The 15,169-nt window shown below is 41.8% G+C and overlaps 1 protein-coding gene across 3 annotated transcripts in view; it reads right to left on the bottom strand.

The window, feature by feature from the left end:
• The window catches only part of dock5 (dedicator of cytokinesis 5), a 30,991-nt gene that overhangs the window by 1,258 nt on the left and 14,564 nt on the right, over positions 1-15,169 (bottom strand). For 2 of the 3 annotated variants that reach the window (XM_071482253.1, XM_071482251.1), the window contains exons 15-46: positions 13,669-13,767; positions 13,365-13,437; positions 13,139-13,242; positions 12,715-12,895; positions 12,276-12,373; positions 12,065-12,154; positions 9,801-9,901; positions 9,533-9,667; positions 9,328-9,439; positions 8,885-8,955; positions 8,552-8,658; positions 8,231-8,367; positions 7,096-7,191; positions 6,783-6,881; positions 6,311-6,481; positions 6,086-6,186; positions 5,943-6,001; positions 5,534-5,688; positions 5,316-5,401; positions 4,824-4,980; positions 4,657-4,697; positions 4,493-4,583; positions 4,220-4,339; positions 3,816-3,905; positions 3,281-3,385; positions 2,856-2,997; positions 2,031-2,308; positions 1,788-1,874; positions 1,490-1,666; positions 823-906; positions 598-735; positions 194-366 (exon numbers count right to left, since the gene is read on the bottom strand). In XM_071482253.1, coding sequence (XP_071338354.1) covers positions 194-366; positions 598-735; positions 823-906; positions 1,490-1,666; positions 1,788-1,874; positions 2,031-2,308; positions 2,856-2,997; positions 3,281-3,385; positions 3,816-3,905; positions 4,220-4,339; positions 4,493-4,583; positions 4,657-4,697; positions 4,824-4,980; positions 5,316-5,401; positions 5,534-5,688; positions 5,943-6,001; positions 6,086-6,186; positions 6,311-6,481; positions 6,783-6,881; positions 7,096-7,191; positions 8,231-8,367; positions 8,552-8,658; positions 8,885-8,955; positions 9,328-9,439; positions 9,533-9,667; positions 9,801-9,901; positions 12,065-12,154; positions 12,276-12,373; positions 12,715-12,895; positions 13,139-13,242; positions 13,365-13,437; positions 13,669-13,767 — 3,758 coding nt within the window. The remainder of the gene's footprint in view (positions 1-193; positions 367-597; positions 736-822; positions 907-1,489; positions 1,667-1,787; positions 1,875-2,030; positions 2,309-2,855; positions 2,998-3,280; positions 3,386-3,815; positions 3,906-4,219; positions 4,340-4,492; positions 4,584-4,656; positions 4,698-4,823; positions 4,981-5,315; positions 5,402-5,533; positions 5,689-5,942; positions 6,002-6,085; positions 6,187-6,310; positions 6,482-6,782; positions 6,882-7,095; positions 7,192-8,230; positions 8,368-8,551; positions 8,659-8,884; positions 8,956-9,327; positions 9,440-9,532; positions 9,668-9,800; positions 9,902-12,064; positions 12,155-12,275; positions 12,374-12,714; positions 12,896-13,138; positions 13,243-13,364; positions 13,438-13,668; positions 13,768-15,169) is intronic. The other variant, XM_071482254.1, reaches the window with a different exon arrangement.

The following is a 15,169-nucleotide window of genomic DNA, read 5'->3' on the forward strand; positions in this document are numbered from 1 at the left end:
GTTCGTGAACAATCAGATGCAAAATAGAAATGTACAATCAGAAAGACAAACAGTGCTTTTGATTTGAGCAAAGAGAAAAATCAGTGTTTGAAGTAAACAGTCTCTAAAGTGGAGGCAACACAGGAACACAAACACAAAACCAGACGAGGGGAAAGATATACAAGGGATGCAGGGAGAGGATGAAGGGACTGACTCTTGGGAGGAAATGCAGGAGGGTCCGTCTGAGGATGCGGAGCTGCTGGAGAGGCCTGAGGAGGCGTTGGAGAGGGTTGAGACAGTGGACATGCGGCGCAGGGTGGAGGACATGATGTAGGGCATCACCACCGAGCCCACGCGACTCTTCTTCTTCTCAGTGAGAGAGCAGGGCTGGGACACACAAATGGGATTAAGCATCATCAGGGAATCTTGGCAGGGGAGGAGCACAATGACAGGCAAAACAGGGGTCGCACTGGGCTGGCTAAAGGAAGATTTATGGTCCTGCGCTAATATAATGTACACTCTGCTTTGAATGAGAAGCGTTTGATAGGAAGGCAAGAGGGCCAATAGCTTAAGTTGGCACCCTCTTACATTAAATTGAGTTTGCGGTTGGCAACGCACCAAGGTTATGACGCCATAATGCTTCTCCACTTTTTCCCGAAGGTCTTGGAAACAAGTAACCAGACGGTTGTGTAACGGCTTCAGCTGCTCCGTCGTCTTCTCCCCGTGGATGCGAATCCCATCTGCCAGGAGAGGGATCTGGAGGGGAAGACGGGCACTTGAGCATTACAAAACGTCATGTGCTTCCAGGGCAGTGTTAATGACGACGATGGTGGAAGGATTTACCTGCAGAGCAATGAGGTGTTTAAGGACCTCGATGCGTTCATGGTCCTGTGGGTGCTCTTGGATGTAGGTGTCTGTAAAGAATGCCTACAGAGGATGAAAGCAGGATGAAAACTGGGCAGCTTTTTGAACACTCTTTTGCTTAAAATACAGCTGCGAGAAAAGGTTTTCACAGCATGACAAAAGAGGCCACTGTGGCTCCCTCATGAATAAAACTTTGCTGCTCATAAGAGGCTTGAGGCCAGCTGGAAGTCACGTTTATGAAAAAAGAATTCACAAATTCATATTACTGTTGCAGTTGTACGATTTATTTGTTATTAATGTAGCTTGGCAACGTTTCATATCAGTGTATTCTTTTTCAGGAATTTAGGAACCAACTGTGCACACAACCTGAACCCGATTTAGCAGGTAAAATAAAAAGAGATAAATACAGTGCAGTCTGCAAGCAGTGGGACAGAGATACAATTTTTGTGATTGATGGCTATGATGAATGTAATTATTTTATTTCTCTGCATGTAGCAAGTAAAGTGGGATCTTGTCTGTCTTTTTTGCATGTGTTTGCTCCAAGGATATTGCAATCCCACTAAAATGAACCATTTAAATACTGCTGTTTTTCAGCAGAGTGCACCAATAGACAATGAAATAATCATATTAAAGAAATAAGTCAGACCTTCTCATAGTTGGAGAAGCCGCCCATGACAGCTGGATCGACAATGCCGCTGAGCATCATGGACAGTGGGTTGATGGACAGTGAGCGATCACAGGCTTGATGCTGCACAAGGTTACTCAGCTTCTCATTGGCCATCTCCATTGTTTCTATGGCATTCGCCAAAGGACTGATCTCCTCCTGCCCATCGGGAGAGTTAAATGAAGAGTAATGTAAATTAGAGAAATATTTAAAGTGAAAGAAACTATGAAAACAGAAACAACAACAACACCACAGTGTGAGCATCACAATTGCTTCTTACCACTGAGACAGATTTGACTTCAAACCATTTCAGGATCCCTGGGAAGCAATAGGCGGTAATGTAAGTTGTTCTTTCAATCCACATGGTCTGTAGGGCAGAGTAAATATCAATAACACAATAAAGGCTGACGTTGTTAATGTCTTTATTAATCTTCAGAGTGAGGTATGTGCAAACACAGGGTTGTTTCTGCTTTTTTTTTTCTTTTTCGCTTAGTGATTAAAAGTAAATTTAAAAAGTGCTCACTGCAAATTCATTGTCTGGGTCCTTTTCACCTTTCCTGAAGGGCCTGGAATACTGGAACTGGTCCACTTCATTGGTTCTGTAATAGCTGCAAGAGAACAGGGAAGGACAGCAATGAGTTAGTGGTTTGACCAGAGAACTATAAATCCCAGCGTGTTCACAAGAAAATAAATCAGCCTTTAAGTGTTCTCTTACGCACTTTAATATCTGCTCTGGAACCCCCTTGTCTTTAAACCGGTCCGGCACAGTGAGAACAGGCTTAACAGTAAAGCACTGGATGTCTGTGGAGTTCAGCTAAGGACAAGACCAGGAACAATGTGGAGGAGCAGATAAAGACAAGTTGTACTGAATCAGATTGTTTTTTAATCTGTAATTGTCTAGCAAGGTTATGAGCCTACAGCTGTGGTTGCTGCTTTGTCAGGCTGTACTCAAGCATAAATATGCTTTGAGCTAAATGCTAATATCAGCATGCTCACACGACAATGCTAGCAAGCTAATGTTAAGCAGGTGCACTGTTTACCATGTTCACTATCTTAGCATTGCGTATTAGCATGTTAACATTTGATAATTAGCAATAAACACAAAATACAAAAAATAAAAATACAACTGAGGCTGATGGAAATGCAATTATCTTTCCACGATTTTTGGCCATACACCTACTGGACAAATTAAATATGGATGACAAGTTAAGGGTTCATGAAAGCTCTTACAATTCATCCTAAATCCGTGTACCAAATCTCATGGTGCCAACATCACTGCCATCCCCACAGCCGTGTCGCTGACATACATAAAAATCTTGGTAATTAAAAAGCTTTCGTGTGAGGATACACTGTCCAGGGGAGCTGCTGATGTCGTCTCCAGGGGCGGCTGTGCTGGTCATCCGGACCGCGTTGGGGAACTGAGAGAGCAGCTTTAAGCTGAAGTCTTCAAGCCACTCGTACTCTTTGCCTCGGTAGATGAACATCTTGTTCTGCAGCAGACATATGAAACACAGCAAATGAATATGAGTAAGAAGCTAGAATTATGACCAAGCTCATTTTCCATAATATATGAGAGGTGTGCTTGTTTAACGCCTTGATGGAACTGTATTCATCCTGACATTCTCTTGTGTCATCAAAAAGCCAATAACCTTTATCGGCATTATTGCACACTGCCCTGAGAAATGTTTCGAAAAGCCAGCACACTGCATAAGCACAGGCGCACGAGGGTTTCTCTAAGTCTCTATTTATTGAAATAGGTAATCATTTTCTTACCCTGAGGAAAGAAGGGAATCCGAGGCCATAATATCCTACAGCGAAGTACTCTGGCTGTGGCCGCATCGCATGCATTATATTTTCAAAGAATTGGGCTTGTTTTTTCTGTGAGGACAAAGAAGATGATAAGGCTGCAGTACACACACAGTTTGTAGCAATTAGTGTGTTAGTAGTTACAAAATGAAATTTTCATAATGAATTAAGTGGTTACTCTCATTTTTTTGTATAATTTTGAGAAAAGATTATTGGAGCGCAATCATACCAAGTGATTAACAGGGACAGACTTAATAAATAGATTCTTCATAAAACATTCAAATTCCACAGCATCAGCAGACACTATCGGGGTAGAAATGAGTTGGGTAAACAGGCTAACAAACACTCTCCCCTGCCTTGAGCTGTTCTTTCAACCAATTACACTCATGCTGGCACACAATTCTTGTCCAGTATTACTCATCCGACTTATTTCAATAGTATAGTGTATTTTAATGTGTTTTTTTGTTTGTAGGGTTGAATCAAAATGCACGTATCCTCTTACCAGCAGCTGGCTGAGCTCCATGAAGTCAAACATGTGGCTCTCATGCATCTTGGCCAGCTGCTTGCCCAGCTCAATGGCCTTCTCCCACATCTGAGAAGACATGTGCATCGCTCAGTTAAAAGGGGACATAAAAACACAAACATAAAAACAGAGGAGCACGAGCTAGACTTTGCCATCTGGCTGCCATGGCTGTCCTCTGCGAAAGCCCCACCTCACAGCTTCGAGGGAGCAGCCAGTGAAGAGATCGCAATACTTACTCAACAGAAGAACCTGTGGCTTTTGTGTGAGCTTTAGCAACTTCCTCTGGAGTGTCACAATATTAACTGAGAGAGCAGGTTTCAGACATTATTTTGGGTAATTTATGCTTTCGGCCCCAGCTCGCAGGCAGAACAGTGAATACTCACTTTGCCCTTATCCAAGTAACATATGATCTCCTGGAAGAGCCTCTCTTTCAGCTCCTGTTGGGTCCACACATGCTGCCCATCTCGAGGTATCAGGTGAGGAGCACAGGGTTTGTCAGACCACTGAGGAAGCAAATTTATAAGTTAATAAATCAACACTCAAGTAAACCTTTAGAAGCGTTGAGATTTCAGTAAAGGTTAAATAACTCAAACATAAAAAAATTCTGATCTTGTTTGAGCCGAAAAAAAAAAAAAAGACTGATGTGTCCTCCAGACCTCCAGTAATTCAGCATGTAGTAGCAGAGTGTAGGCTGCCTCTGTGTAGTTCTCGCAGTCCAGGTGCAGATCTCTCAGCTTGTACAAGTACCTGGTTACAAGATGACATCGGTTAGATGCAGGTGGCCCACAAAACACACACTCCATGTCTCTATCTCACTCACCGGATGTAAATGTCCTCCCTCTTCTTTTCTTTGTAGAAATTCTACAGGAAAAAGAAAAATTGCATATTTCTGAAAATAGTCTCCCTCAAGCAATTTACTCAGGTAACTGCATTATGTACATGAACTTATGGAGTAAACCCTTCGGTAAATACAGGCACGGGGCATACCAGCACATTGACGGTGCAGCTCATGCGGTGCTCTGGACTTTCATCATGTGTGATGGTGCGGTATGCCAGAAGATTCTCCAGCAGGCTGCTCAGCAGCAGAGCCAGCTCCTCTCCTGACTGTGACAGGTATCTGTGGCGTCTGCAGTGCTCCAGTAACCTGCACATACAAACAAATGTCCTTCACCAACTGCTCTGTAGCTGTATAGGGGTATTTCTAGTTTAGTTTGCCTTTCTTCCTGACCTGCACATTAAAATCTGTTGTTGCACTTGGTTGTACATTCTGTCCTTGAGTGTTTACTATTGATTGGAGCTTCCTTACAATTCTAACAGACACTTTTGTCCTTCTAGTGCCTTGAGGAAAGCCTTTATTGTATTTTAGAAGCAATCCTATATGAATTCCCCATTACACAGAACAGATTGGTGCGTTGTACAACTTATACAACTCTTAGAATAAAAGAAATATTTTCTGTTTGATCTGCTCCTCTGCCTTACGTTTTCTCCAGCAGGACTTTGTACTGCTCATCCCCTTGGCCTCCTTCTACCTCTTGATCCAATTTTGTTATCAGTTCGTTTTCAAACTGCAGAGATAAGAAGGGAATTAAAAAACACACCATCATGCACATCACAAATGTCATATTTAGCCAAGAGCAGCTTCTGTCAGATTCTAACAGAAAACACTAAAGTGCTGAGCTCCTGAGATAGCTTTTTACCGTTTCAAATGTTCGTCCAGGGCTGAAGTTGTGCTCACACTGCATCATATCAAAGAAGATGGGGATGGTAGCTTTCCTCAGCTCGGGCTCAGGCACCAGTGTGACCTCCAGAATGGGCCCGACCATTGCTGGGATGAACTTCATTTTGTGGGGGCCTGGGGGACAACAAAACATTATCACACAGAAATATCATAGTACGATTTGAGAAGGCAATAAGCTGCATTTTCATCTCTCAACAAACAGAGGCCAAATCTAATAATGTAATAAACAAAAACAACAACACATTGTGAAACAGGACAATAAAAAATATTGTCTTGTATTTTCACTTGCATAACTGGCAGGTACTGAATAAACAACACTACAAACTCTATGATAATAGCAGCATTATGAGATGGTGCAAAACACTCACCAAGATTGTACCACATATCTCTCATCTTAAATCCAATAGCCTTCCTCATGTCCCCGTATCTGTCGCAGATTCAAACCAAATTAGTCTTGAATTATTTTTTCCCAATTTAAATAATCTTTTTGATGAATTGTAAATGATCTTACTTGTTCAGTATCTTATTTCGTTTCTCTTGAGAGAAGGATTCCAGCTGCAGTGTCTTGTGGGTGAGGAACGCCACGGTCAAATGAAAGTAGTTATTCCACAGCTGTGAGCGGAGCAGGGTTTTCAAATATTAATGCCATAATTAACTTCTCATAACACTGACTTTTGATTTTGTGTTTAATAAAAAATGTAACCTCTACCGAGGCGGGGGAGGGCGAGAGACGCACCTGTAGTTCAAAATGTGCCTGGTCCAGAAAATACATGTTGAGGACGTCCGAGTACTGGTTGATGGCCCTCAGGAAGACCTGCATCTGCACCAGGTTCATGATCATCCAGTCAGCGGGGAAGACGTTTCCCATGAGGTCCTTAAACATGATGAATGTCTCCATGAGGAAGTCCTGAAGGCAGAGAAGAAGCTTTACAGCAACTGTTGCTTTCATACATCAAGTAATATCTGCTTAAACCAAACTAAGCAAATCCACAGTGGTGCTGCTACATGTCAGGCACACACATAACACTCCCACAGCATAATGGAGGCCGACTGACATCCTCATCATGTCAGTCCGATCCATTGCATGAAATGTCTATAATCAATATTCTCTTAAGGAGCAGTAAGTGGCCTGGGTGGTTTAATGCCTGTTATTGATGAGATGTTTCAGGACAAGATGTAGCCAACAGGGGAGGAACGGGGACACTTACAATGATATCCTGTCTTGTCTTGAAGGTGCTGATGTAGTGGCTGTAATGCATGTCATCCATTTGCTTCAGGATGGCCGTCATGCAGGCAAGATAGTGGCCCTGCCACAGAGAGGTCCACTGTTACTCTCAGGATTTCACAGTAAAATAGCCGTAAAAAACCTGCACTCCCAGCACATCATCTTTGTTGTATTTGTGTTATTGATATATTACTTATTTAGCTCTTGTTGATGTCACTATTATTAATATTAGAATGGATGCTGAGGATGCAACTGTCAAGGGCACATTTCCTCTGTAACATCACACTGTGTCTTACTATGAGAGGGGAGGATCTGTCCATGCTGATGACAGTACGATTAACCCTGCGTAGAAGTCGCTCCATTATCAGCTGAACGTGCCCTCTGGTTGGACCCTGCAAAGACAGAACAGCCTCAGGTACAATTACCAGCTCAAACACAGCAGCGCACACATGCTGCCCAGTGCTGACAGTATTAAAGGGCTGAGTCCCCCAAATTACAAAAATCCTGTTTTTCTCACTTCTTTTTTAGTGCTGATTTTATCTGGTTTTACTTCCTCTGCCCACTACTATACAGAAAAAAACAATTTAAAAACAGAGAAAGAAAAAATTGTTCATTGTTTATTTTTCAAATACAAATTTCATCCATATCAATCTACATCCTCTAATATGTGAGGATTTTATGTTTTTCTTTGTGCTGAGACCAAACAGCTGTTGGTCAGACATGGAATTTGAAAATGTCACCTCAAATTTTAGGAAACTGTGTTGGACATTTGTCACTATTTTCTGATGTTTTAATGAACAGTTAATAGAGGAAATTAATCAGCAGCTTAAGTCATGATGGAAGTGATAATTGCAGCCAAAAAACAAAGAAATCAAAACAGTTTTCAGTGAGGTCTGAGGTTTATCCAAAGTTACGTGGACCTCTGGCAGAAATCTCTAAGATAGATATTTCAAACCTAATATTTCAAATATTTCAACCTGGACAAATAAAACCAAAACTATTTGAATAAATAGATGTTTCAGGGTCTCAGTCACAGTGGCAACAGGCTAAGCAGCACAGCCCAGATGTTTCTTCCCTTAGCTATTTCCTCCAGCTCCTTCAGGGAGACCCCAAGATGCTCCCAGGCCAGATGGGAACTGAACATCCCTCCAGAATGCTCTGGGTTTGCCCTGAGGCTTCCCTCCAGTTGGACATGTCTGGAAAACCTCTAGAGAGAGGTCCTAAAACTGGCTCCTTTAGAGGTCCCCATGGATGCCTGAGTTCTTAACTATCTCTAATGATGAGTCCTGCCACCCTGCACAGGAAGCTCATTTTGGCTGCTCATATCCACAATCTCATTCTGACTAAATGTTTTTTTTTCTGTAATTTGGATGTAATGACCCTTTAAAGTCGTTATCTCTGTGTTTGTGTGTCTGAATGTTAATTCCTCACCACATCCTTGCGGTCCAAATTGTCTAACACTGTGCTGAGCAGTTGGACACAGGCCTCATGGTCAGGCTTACTCGAGTGGTCGTCCAGCTGCCCACTCAGCTGGTCAGTAACAAGCGGCAGAAGCACATCTCGACAATCTGTGCCAACACAACAGAAAAAAAAAAAAAAAGCACAGCTTGTTGGATCAAACATCACATTTTCTGTTAATGGAGCTGACCTGACAAACTTGTATGTAGGTGTCATGCCGAGCAGGGTTTTTTTTCTCTCCTTCATCTTGCGCGAAATGTCATTATGTGGTTTTTGAGCCTTGAGGACTCCTACCTGGCTGCTTGAAAAGGTCACTCTCCACCATTTTACACATGCAGCCCAGCTTCTGACGCACAAGCTGAGAGTCGGGAATGCTCTCAATGAACTTCGCCAGGAGGACGCTGAAAAGAGAATAAAAAGAAAGTAGCTCTGACAAGTTTAATGCTATTCACATTTCACATCTAGCAATTATTGTCACTGAGGACTAATGAGCAGCACACATGATGGCCTAATTTTACAGCAGCAGGAATTGAGAATAACGCCTCTTTTACTCTGAAGTAAATATGATAATTTGCACTGAGACAGGCAATTATCATTTCCTGCTGTGCAAACCCTCTGGAGAGTTACCTGAGCTCCACGGGATCAAACACAGTCTGGATGTCATTAATGATGCTGGGGAGGTATTTCAATATTGCCCCCTGAAAGAGAGAAAAATCTGGTCTCATCAGGCTGAAGCACGAGGACGTTTTTCATTCTCTGGTAAAGCAAGCTTTTTACCAGATTTTTCTCCTCACCTTAAGCGAGACTGCAAACAGGGAGCGCACACTTATTCTGCAGTTAATTTGTAAAACTTTTCAATAACTTCTCCATAAAACAACACATTTTCACAGCTGGACTTCTGCAGTCATTTATATGCAACCTCGATAAATGCTAAGATCTTCATAGAGTCTGACTGGGTGCAATTTAGTTTTATTTTCAAGCTAAAAAAAAAAAAAGGGGGTAAATTGGTGACATTTTAAAACATATACAGTACAACTACAACTACTGTGAACAGCACTTGTTCAGTTTACCTTTATCTTCACGCCCTCATCGAGCGGTCTGTCCATGAGAGTGTTGAAAGACAAGAAAAGGGTGCGAATGGAGTTGAAGAAAGCGTCCCCATCTTCACTGTTCCCATAGAACCTGAGAATCGAAAGCCAGGGATTGCATCACAAGATGTCTTCCTCAGAATATGAGAGTGCAAAGTGGATTCTTACATGGCAGCATCTCTGATACCTGAGATACAGGACCCGGGACTGTACAATGAACCTGAACAGGTACTTCAGAGCTTTGAGTGCTACGTAGAGCCTCTCTGTCAGGATAGGCTCCTCGGCGTGGCCCACATAGTAGTTAAGCACCCTAGTTAGCTTCCTGAAAAAGTGAGTGAGTCAGGCATCAAGGTCTGCTGGTAATTTGGGTGTAGGTGGAGAAGAGGAGCAAAAGAAGCTCTAAAAATAAACAGCGTGAAGTCATCAAAGATGGGAAATACAGAACGGAGACTCACATGTAAGCCAAAGTGGCACTGAAGTGCTTGTTGATGTAGGTTTCCAGGACTGGGTTGAAGTGCTGGAATTTTATGTCGCCAATGAGTGTGATTATAAATACCTGGTTATAAACAAGAAGAGGAAACGCAATCAGAGCCTCATCTAAGGTGCAACATTATACATATACAGTACTGTCTGTCAGTGGCTCCAGACAGCTATTATTTGTGACCTCTTAAATTATAATCCTAAACATTTTCATGCAGTGCATTTTTGATACTGTTCATGGCCGTGCATGTGTGTAATCCAGCTGTTTATAATTTTATCCACCTGATATCAGAACAATTCTTTATTGCTCTCTCTGTTTACACAGTCAGAGCTGTATTACGTTACTGCTAATGCAAAACAGAGCATTATACTGCCGCTGTTTTACATTAAGGACTGGTTTATTTTAGAACAAAACAAGTCTGTACGACATGTTGTCAAAGCACGTACAAAGGCAAAAGTGGTTATAGTCATTCTGAAGGGCTACAATCAAAGACGGGGGAGGAGGTTACAGAAGCTGTTCAATCATCTGAGCAGGAGTTCTGAGTATACTGGTGCTTTAAATATATTGAATGCGCAAAAGACAGTGTTGCATGATTATTATTATTATTATCATTATGGTTATTTTTGCTGAGGTTAACGCTGATTGTAATTGTCAAAAATGTGTCATGAGAAATGTTCAGCATTTCACAAGAATGAAGCAAAACATTTGTTGTCTGAAAAATAAACAACAAACAACAAAAATGAAAATAAGCAGAGTTCAGTTTCTCTGTGACCCCTTAGATTAATCTTGTGACCCCTCATTGGGTTCCCCGGGTTGAGAACCACTGCTATGTACAATGCATTCAGAGAGTACTTTTTCCACATTTTATGTTGCAGCTTTATGGTAAAATTGTTTTTTCCACCATTTACCTACACCTCACAATGACAAAGTGAAAACTGAATTTTAGAAATGTTTGATAATTTATTTAAAGGGAGAAACTGAAATGTCACATCAGTATTTAGATTCTTTACTGAGCACTTGGTTGAAGGAACTTTGGCAGTGTTTACAGCCTCAAGTCTTCTTGGGTATGATGTGACAAGCTTTGCACACCTGGATTTTGGGGATTTTCTGCTGTTCTTCTCTGCAGATCCCTCAAGCTCTGTCAGGTTGGATGGGGATTGTGTGTGTAGAAACATTTTGATGTCTCTCCTGGGATGTTCAGTTGGTTTCAAGTCAGGGCTCTGGGTGGGTCACTCAAGGACATTCAAAGACTTGTCCTGAAACCACTTCAGCATTGTCTTGCCTGTGTGCTTAGGGTCATTGTCCTGTTGACAGGTGAACCTTTGGCTCAGTTTGAGGTCAGGACCAGGTTTTCATTAAGGAAATCTCTGTATTTTGCTATGTTCAGCTTTCCCTCAGCCCTGACCAGTCACAAAAAACACTCCCACAGCCTGATGCTGCCACCACCATGCTTAATCGATGGATGGTATTGGGCAGGTGCTGGGTACAGTTCAATCTTGGTTTCATCAGACCAGAGAGTCTTTCCTCCCACAGTCTGAGCGTCCTTCAAGCGCTTTTTTTTGTTTTTTTTCTGTTTGTTTGCTTTTTTACAAAATCCAAGCAGTTTTCTTGTGTCATTTGCTGAGGAGAAGCACATCCATCTGACCTCTACCATGAAGCCCTGATCAGTGAAGTGCTGCAGTGAAGTTTGTCCCATCTATCTCCACACAGGACCTCTGCAGTTCAACCAGTGTTCACTGGTTTCTGGGTCACCTCTATTACCAAGACCCTCCTCCCCTGATTGCTCAGCTTGGCCAGGCGGCCAGCTCTAAGAAGAGTCCTGGTTATTCTGTACTTCTTCCATGTAAGAATGATGGAGGCCACTGTGCCCTTGGGAACCTCCAATGCAGCAGAAATGTTTTTTGTAGTCTTCCCCAGATCTGAGCTTCAACACAATCCTGTCTCTGAGCTCTGCAGGCAGTTCTGCATGCCCAATCAGCTGAATTTACCACAAATGGACTCCAATCAAGGTGTAGAAACAATTCAAAGATGATCAAGAGAAATGGGAGGAACCTAAGTTAAATTTCAAGTGTCATAGCAAAGGGTTTGAAAATTTAAAATTTAACCTCTCACTTTGATAGGGGGGTTGAATATTTTCTGAATGCTCTGTATAGTGTAATATCATCCTGTCATGCACACTTCTACACTGCATGATAAAAATTACCACCCACTGACACTATAAATTTCCCAAAAACTAACCAAGGCATTGAACACCAGCGTATCATATGTCTCCTTTTCTGAGGTTTCCATCATGATGTTGAACAGGGCATCAAGAGTGTCCTGGAGAAACTGTGCATAAAACAGAAACCTATTACAAAAGTGCAATTAAAAAGGACATTATACAACATCTATAAAATCTAGCAGAACCATAGATATTTAGTGCAGCGTTTGTGACACAATGGGAACTCACTTTCACAATCTCCCCTCCCTCGACCTCCATCAGCCTCTGCAGAGTCTGTTCCAGATCTTCAGTGTTAGACCTCCAGTTTAACAGGCCAAGTAGATCCACTGGAAACACATCAACACATCACAATAAATGCAGTGGCAGCAACACCTCCTCTGTTACATTATTAGTTAAGAGTAATTGTGTTAAAAGCCTGAAATTTCAATATAAACCTAATTAGGTCTGCATCAATCATGAACACGAACACATCAGCAAAATATTAGCAAAACAGATGCTTAATTAATTTCAAGGCAATCTGAGGGGAGGAAACAATGGTGGCACTGGACCTCTATCTGCTGTAGAATCAGTTTCATTTCTTAAAGATAACTTCTGACAAGACGTTGTTTAATTATCACAGTTTTAACAGATTGGAGGATTGGGAAAACAGAAATGTGCCCTGCAGTACCGTTCTGAGTGAGTTTAGTGGAGCAGGTGAGCGTTGCAATCTGAAAGCTGTCTTTAGTCACAGGAATCACTCCTGAGTGGTGGAACTGCTTTCCTGTTTGCTTTTCCTTTTCCTCCACTTCATCCCAGGTCGCTGGCAAGGTGAGATAAACCTTTGCATCCTCAGCTTTTTTCACGTCAACCTAGGAAATTCAAAGAGTTGGGAATGAATCATGAAGCATATTGATCGATGGAGATCTAATGTCATATTTATTGACTGAGGGGGGATTCGTGCGTAACCCATCTACTGACTGTCAGCTATTCAAGACACCGATTTTTGTGTAATTAGATAAAAGCAATAAACAATCTCCTGCTCATTTTAAAGATAAGGGCAATGAATTTAATTTTATGCAACATAAAATTACATAAACATCCTGCAACAGCACCTTATAGACGATAAGTTCGTGCCTGCCATCTTTTAACGTGGTCCCATCTCCTCTCATGAGCCGGATGAAGGCCATACCAAAGGGCTTCTCTGATTTGTCCCGAGCTGAAGGACGAACAGGAGCATAAGATGGGATCATATCCACCGACAGTCTCTTTAGCTGTATTTAACATGGCGGCACAATTACACGTGGGTGTCTGTCATACAAATAAGGCACAGTCACTCACAGTCCTGGGAGGATCTGTGTCGAAACATCACCCTGAGGTGAGAGCGGCACACGTCTTCAATGGGTATTGTCACCTTGCAGGGAGGGGAGGAAAGTCAGGGGAATTAAGTGTGAGTATGAATACAGGATTATACATAGAAGAAAAGTTATCTGGTATGAATTTGTATGAGTAGCACATTCTGAGCTGGTATCTTCCCAAGAAGATTATTTCATTATATTGAGCCACAGAAAAATCCATTTGAAGAACTAATTAGAGAACATAAGATACAAAGAGCTGCACATGTGGGTCCTTGACATGAGCTTACCTTCACCGTTTCATTCCAGCAAGGCTGCTTCACCTGGTAGTAGATGACGGACCTGTATTCTGTGATGCCATCATAACCAGCCCCAGGAAATATGGCTTTCTAAAGAAATTAAAGGAGGGAGATTAGAGCAATGTCGGTTTCCTCTTTGATGCGTTTGCAATAAAAAAAGTGCCACAGTTGCAGTAATACAAGAAGATGCTTAAATAGTCTGTCATATAACCTTTAAGATGAACGAAGAAGACAGAAAACAAGACTAAGGTGCCTATCTTTACACCTGCCTAAGTGTCTTTGCTGGTTTCAGACCAATGCAGTTGTCATTTTCTTATCCAGTGCCCACGATGATTAAAGCCAATACACCTGCACCCACCTGAGCACCCATGGGTGTGTTGGTCTTAAAATGAGGTGTGTCAGGCACATTTTTGGAGCGTTACTATCTTGAAGCAGCGGAAAGCAATTGCGTAATTGACCATCCAAAACCTGGTCTGAAATCAATGGCACAGTATTTCAGTTATCTTATTATCAAATAGTAATATGCGCTTACATAGGTGGGTGCACAGCGCGTGTACACTCTGCCTGTTAACGTACAGGCGATAGAGTGTGGTGAAAATGCGGCTCAGACTAGTGGAACATTACAATACAGTGCTCTGAAGGTCAGCGCAAACTTTGTGGCACATTCTGTTGTGTTTCCCATTCTTCACCTAGACTAAATTTGTCCCACCACAGTTTCATAATGAACCAAAAATGTATTTACAGTTCTCATTATATAACATAAGAGAGGTCTAAGATTGTGATTTGCGCTCTTGCTTGTAGAAGCTGTGCACAGTGCATTGATTCACTCAGCTCTTCCTTGCCCCTCGGGGTGCACAGCCACCATTTTTTTCATTGTTAAATTAGCTAAAGTGGATATGGACAAGCCCTCAATGCATGTGCACCATGCACTTTAAAGCAGGCACTTCAGACTGTTATAATGGTGCCCTATGGGTCTACAGCCATGCAAGCAGCTCTGGAGGATGCATTCAGCTAAATGCTAACATTAGCATGATAACATGCCCACAGCGATGATGCTAAGATGCGGATGTTTACCAGTTATTATGTTTACTATGGTCAGTCTTCCCAATTAAACGAGACTGGTGGGAATGTTGTGAGTTCAGCAGATATTTTGTCAAAAAGATGAATTAAAACTTTGATCTTTTTTATCAGTTCAGTCATAATTCATCAAGAAGTTGAAAAATATCATCAAAGTTATAATTCATCAAGTGGGGTACATAATCTGTCTGTGCTAAATTGAATCCATCCAAAATCTGTGAGAATTTGCACTTAAGAGGAAAAATAAGAGGAGCACTAAAGTCAGTAGGATTTATCCTCTGGAGACTGTGAATGTTGGTGCAAAATTTTATGAGAATCTGTCAAGTAGTAAAGCAATGACCCTGCCTGATATTGCTCTATATGGAGGCATGTTGCGAGCAAGGCTAAAAAGTATTTACAGGAAAATTACAAGAAT

The sequence above is a fragment of the Trachinotus anak genome, unplaced genomic scaffold (genome assembly GCF_046630095.1).
Source record: "Trachinotus anak isolate AG129_WGS33_773 ecotype Australia unplaced genomic scaffold, CSIRO_AGI_Tana_v1 ptg000008l, whole genome shotgun sequence".
NCBI classification, from domain to species: Eukaryota; Metazoa; Chordata; class Actinopteri; order Carangiformes; family Carangidae; genus Trachinotus; species Trachinotus anak.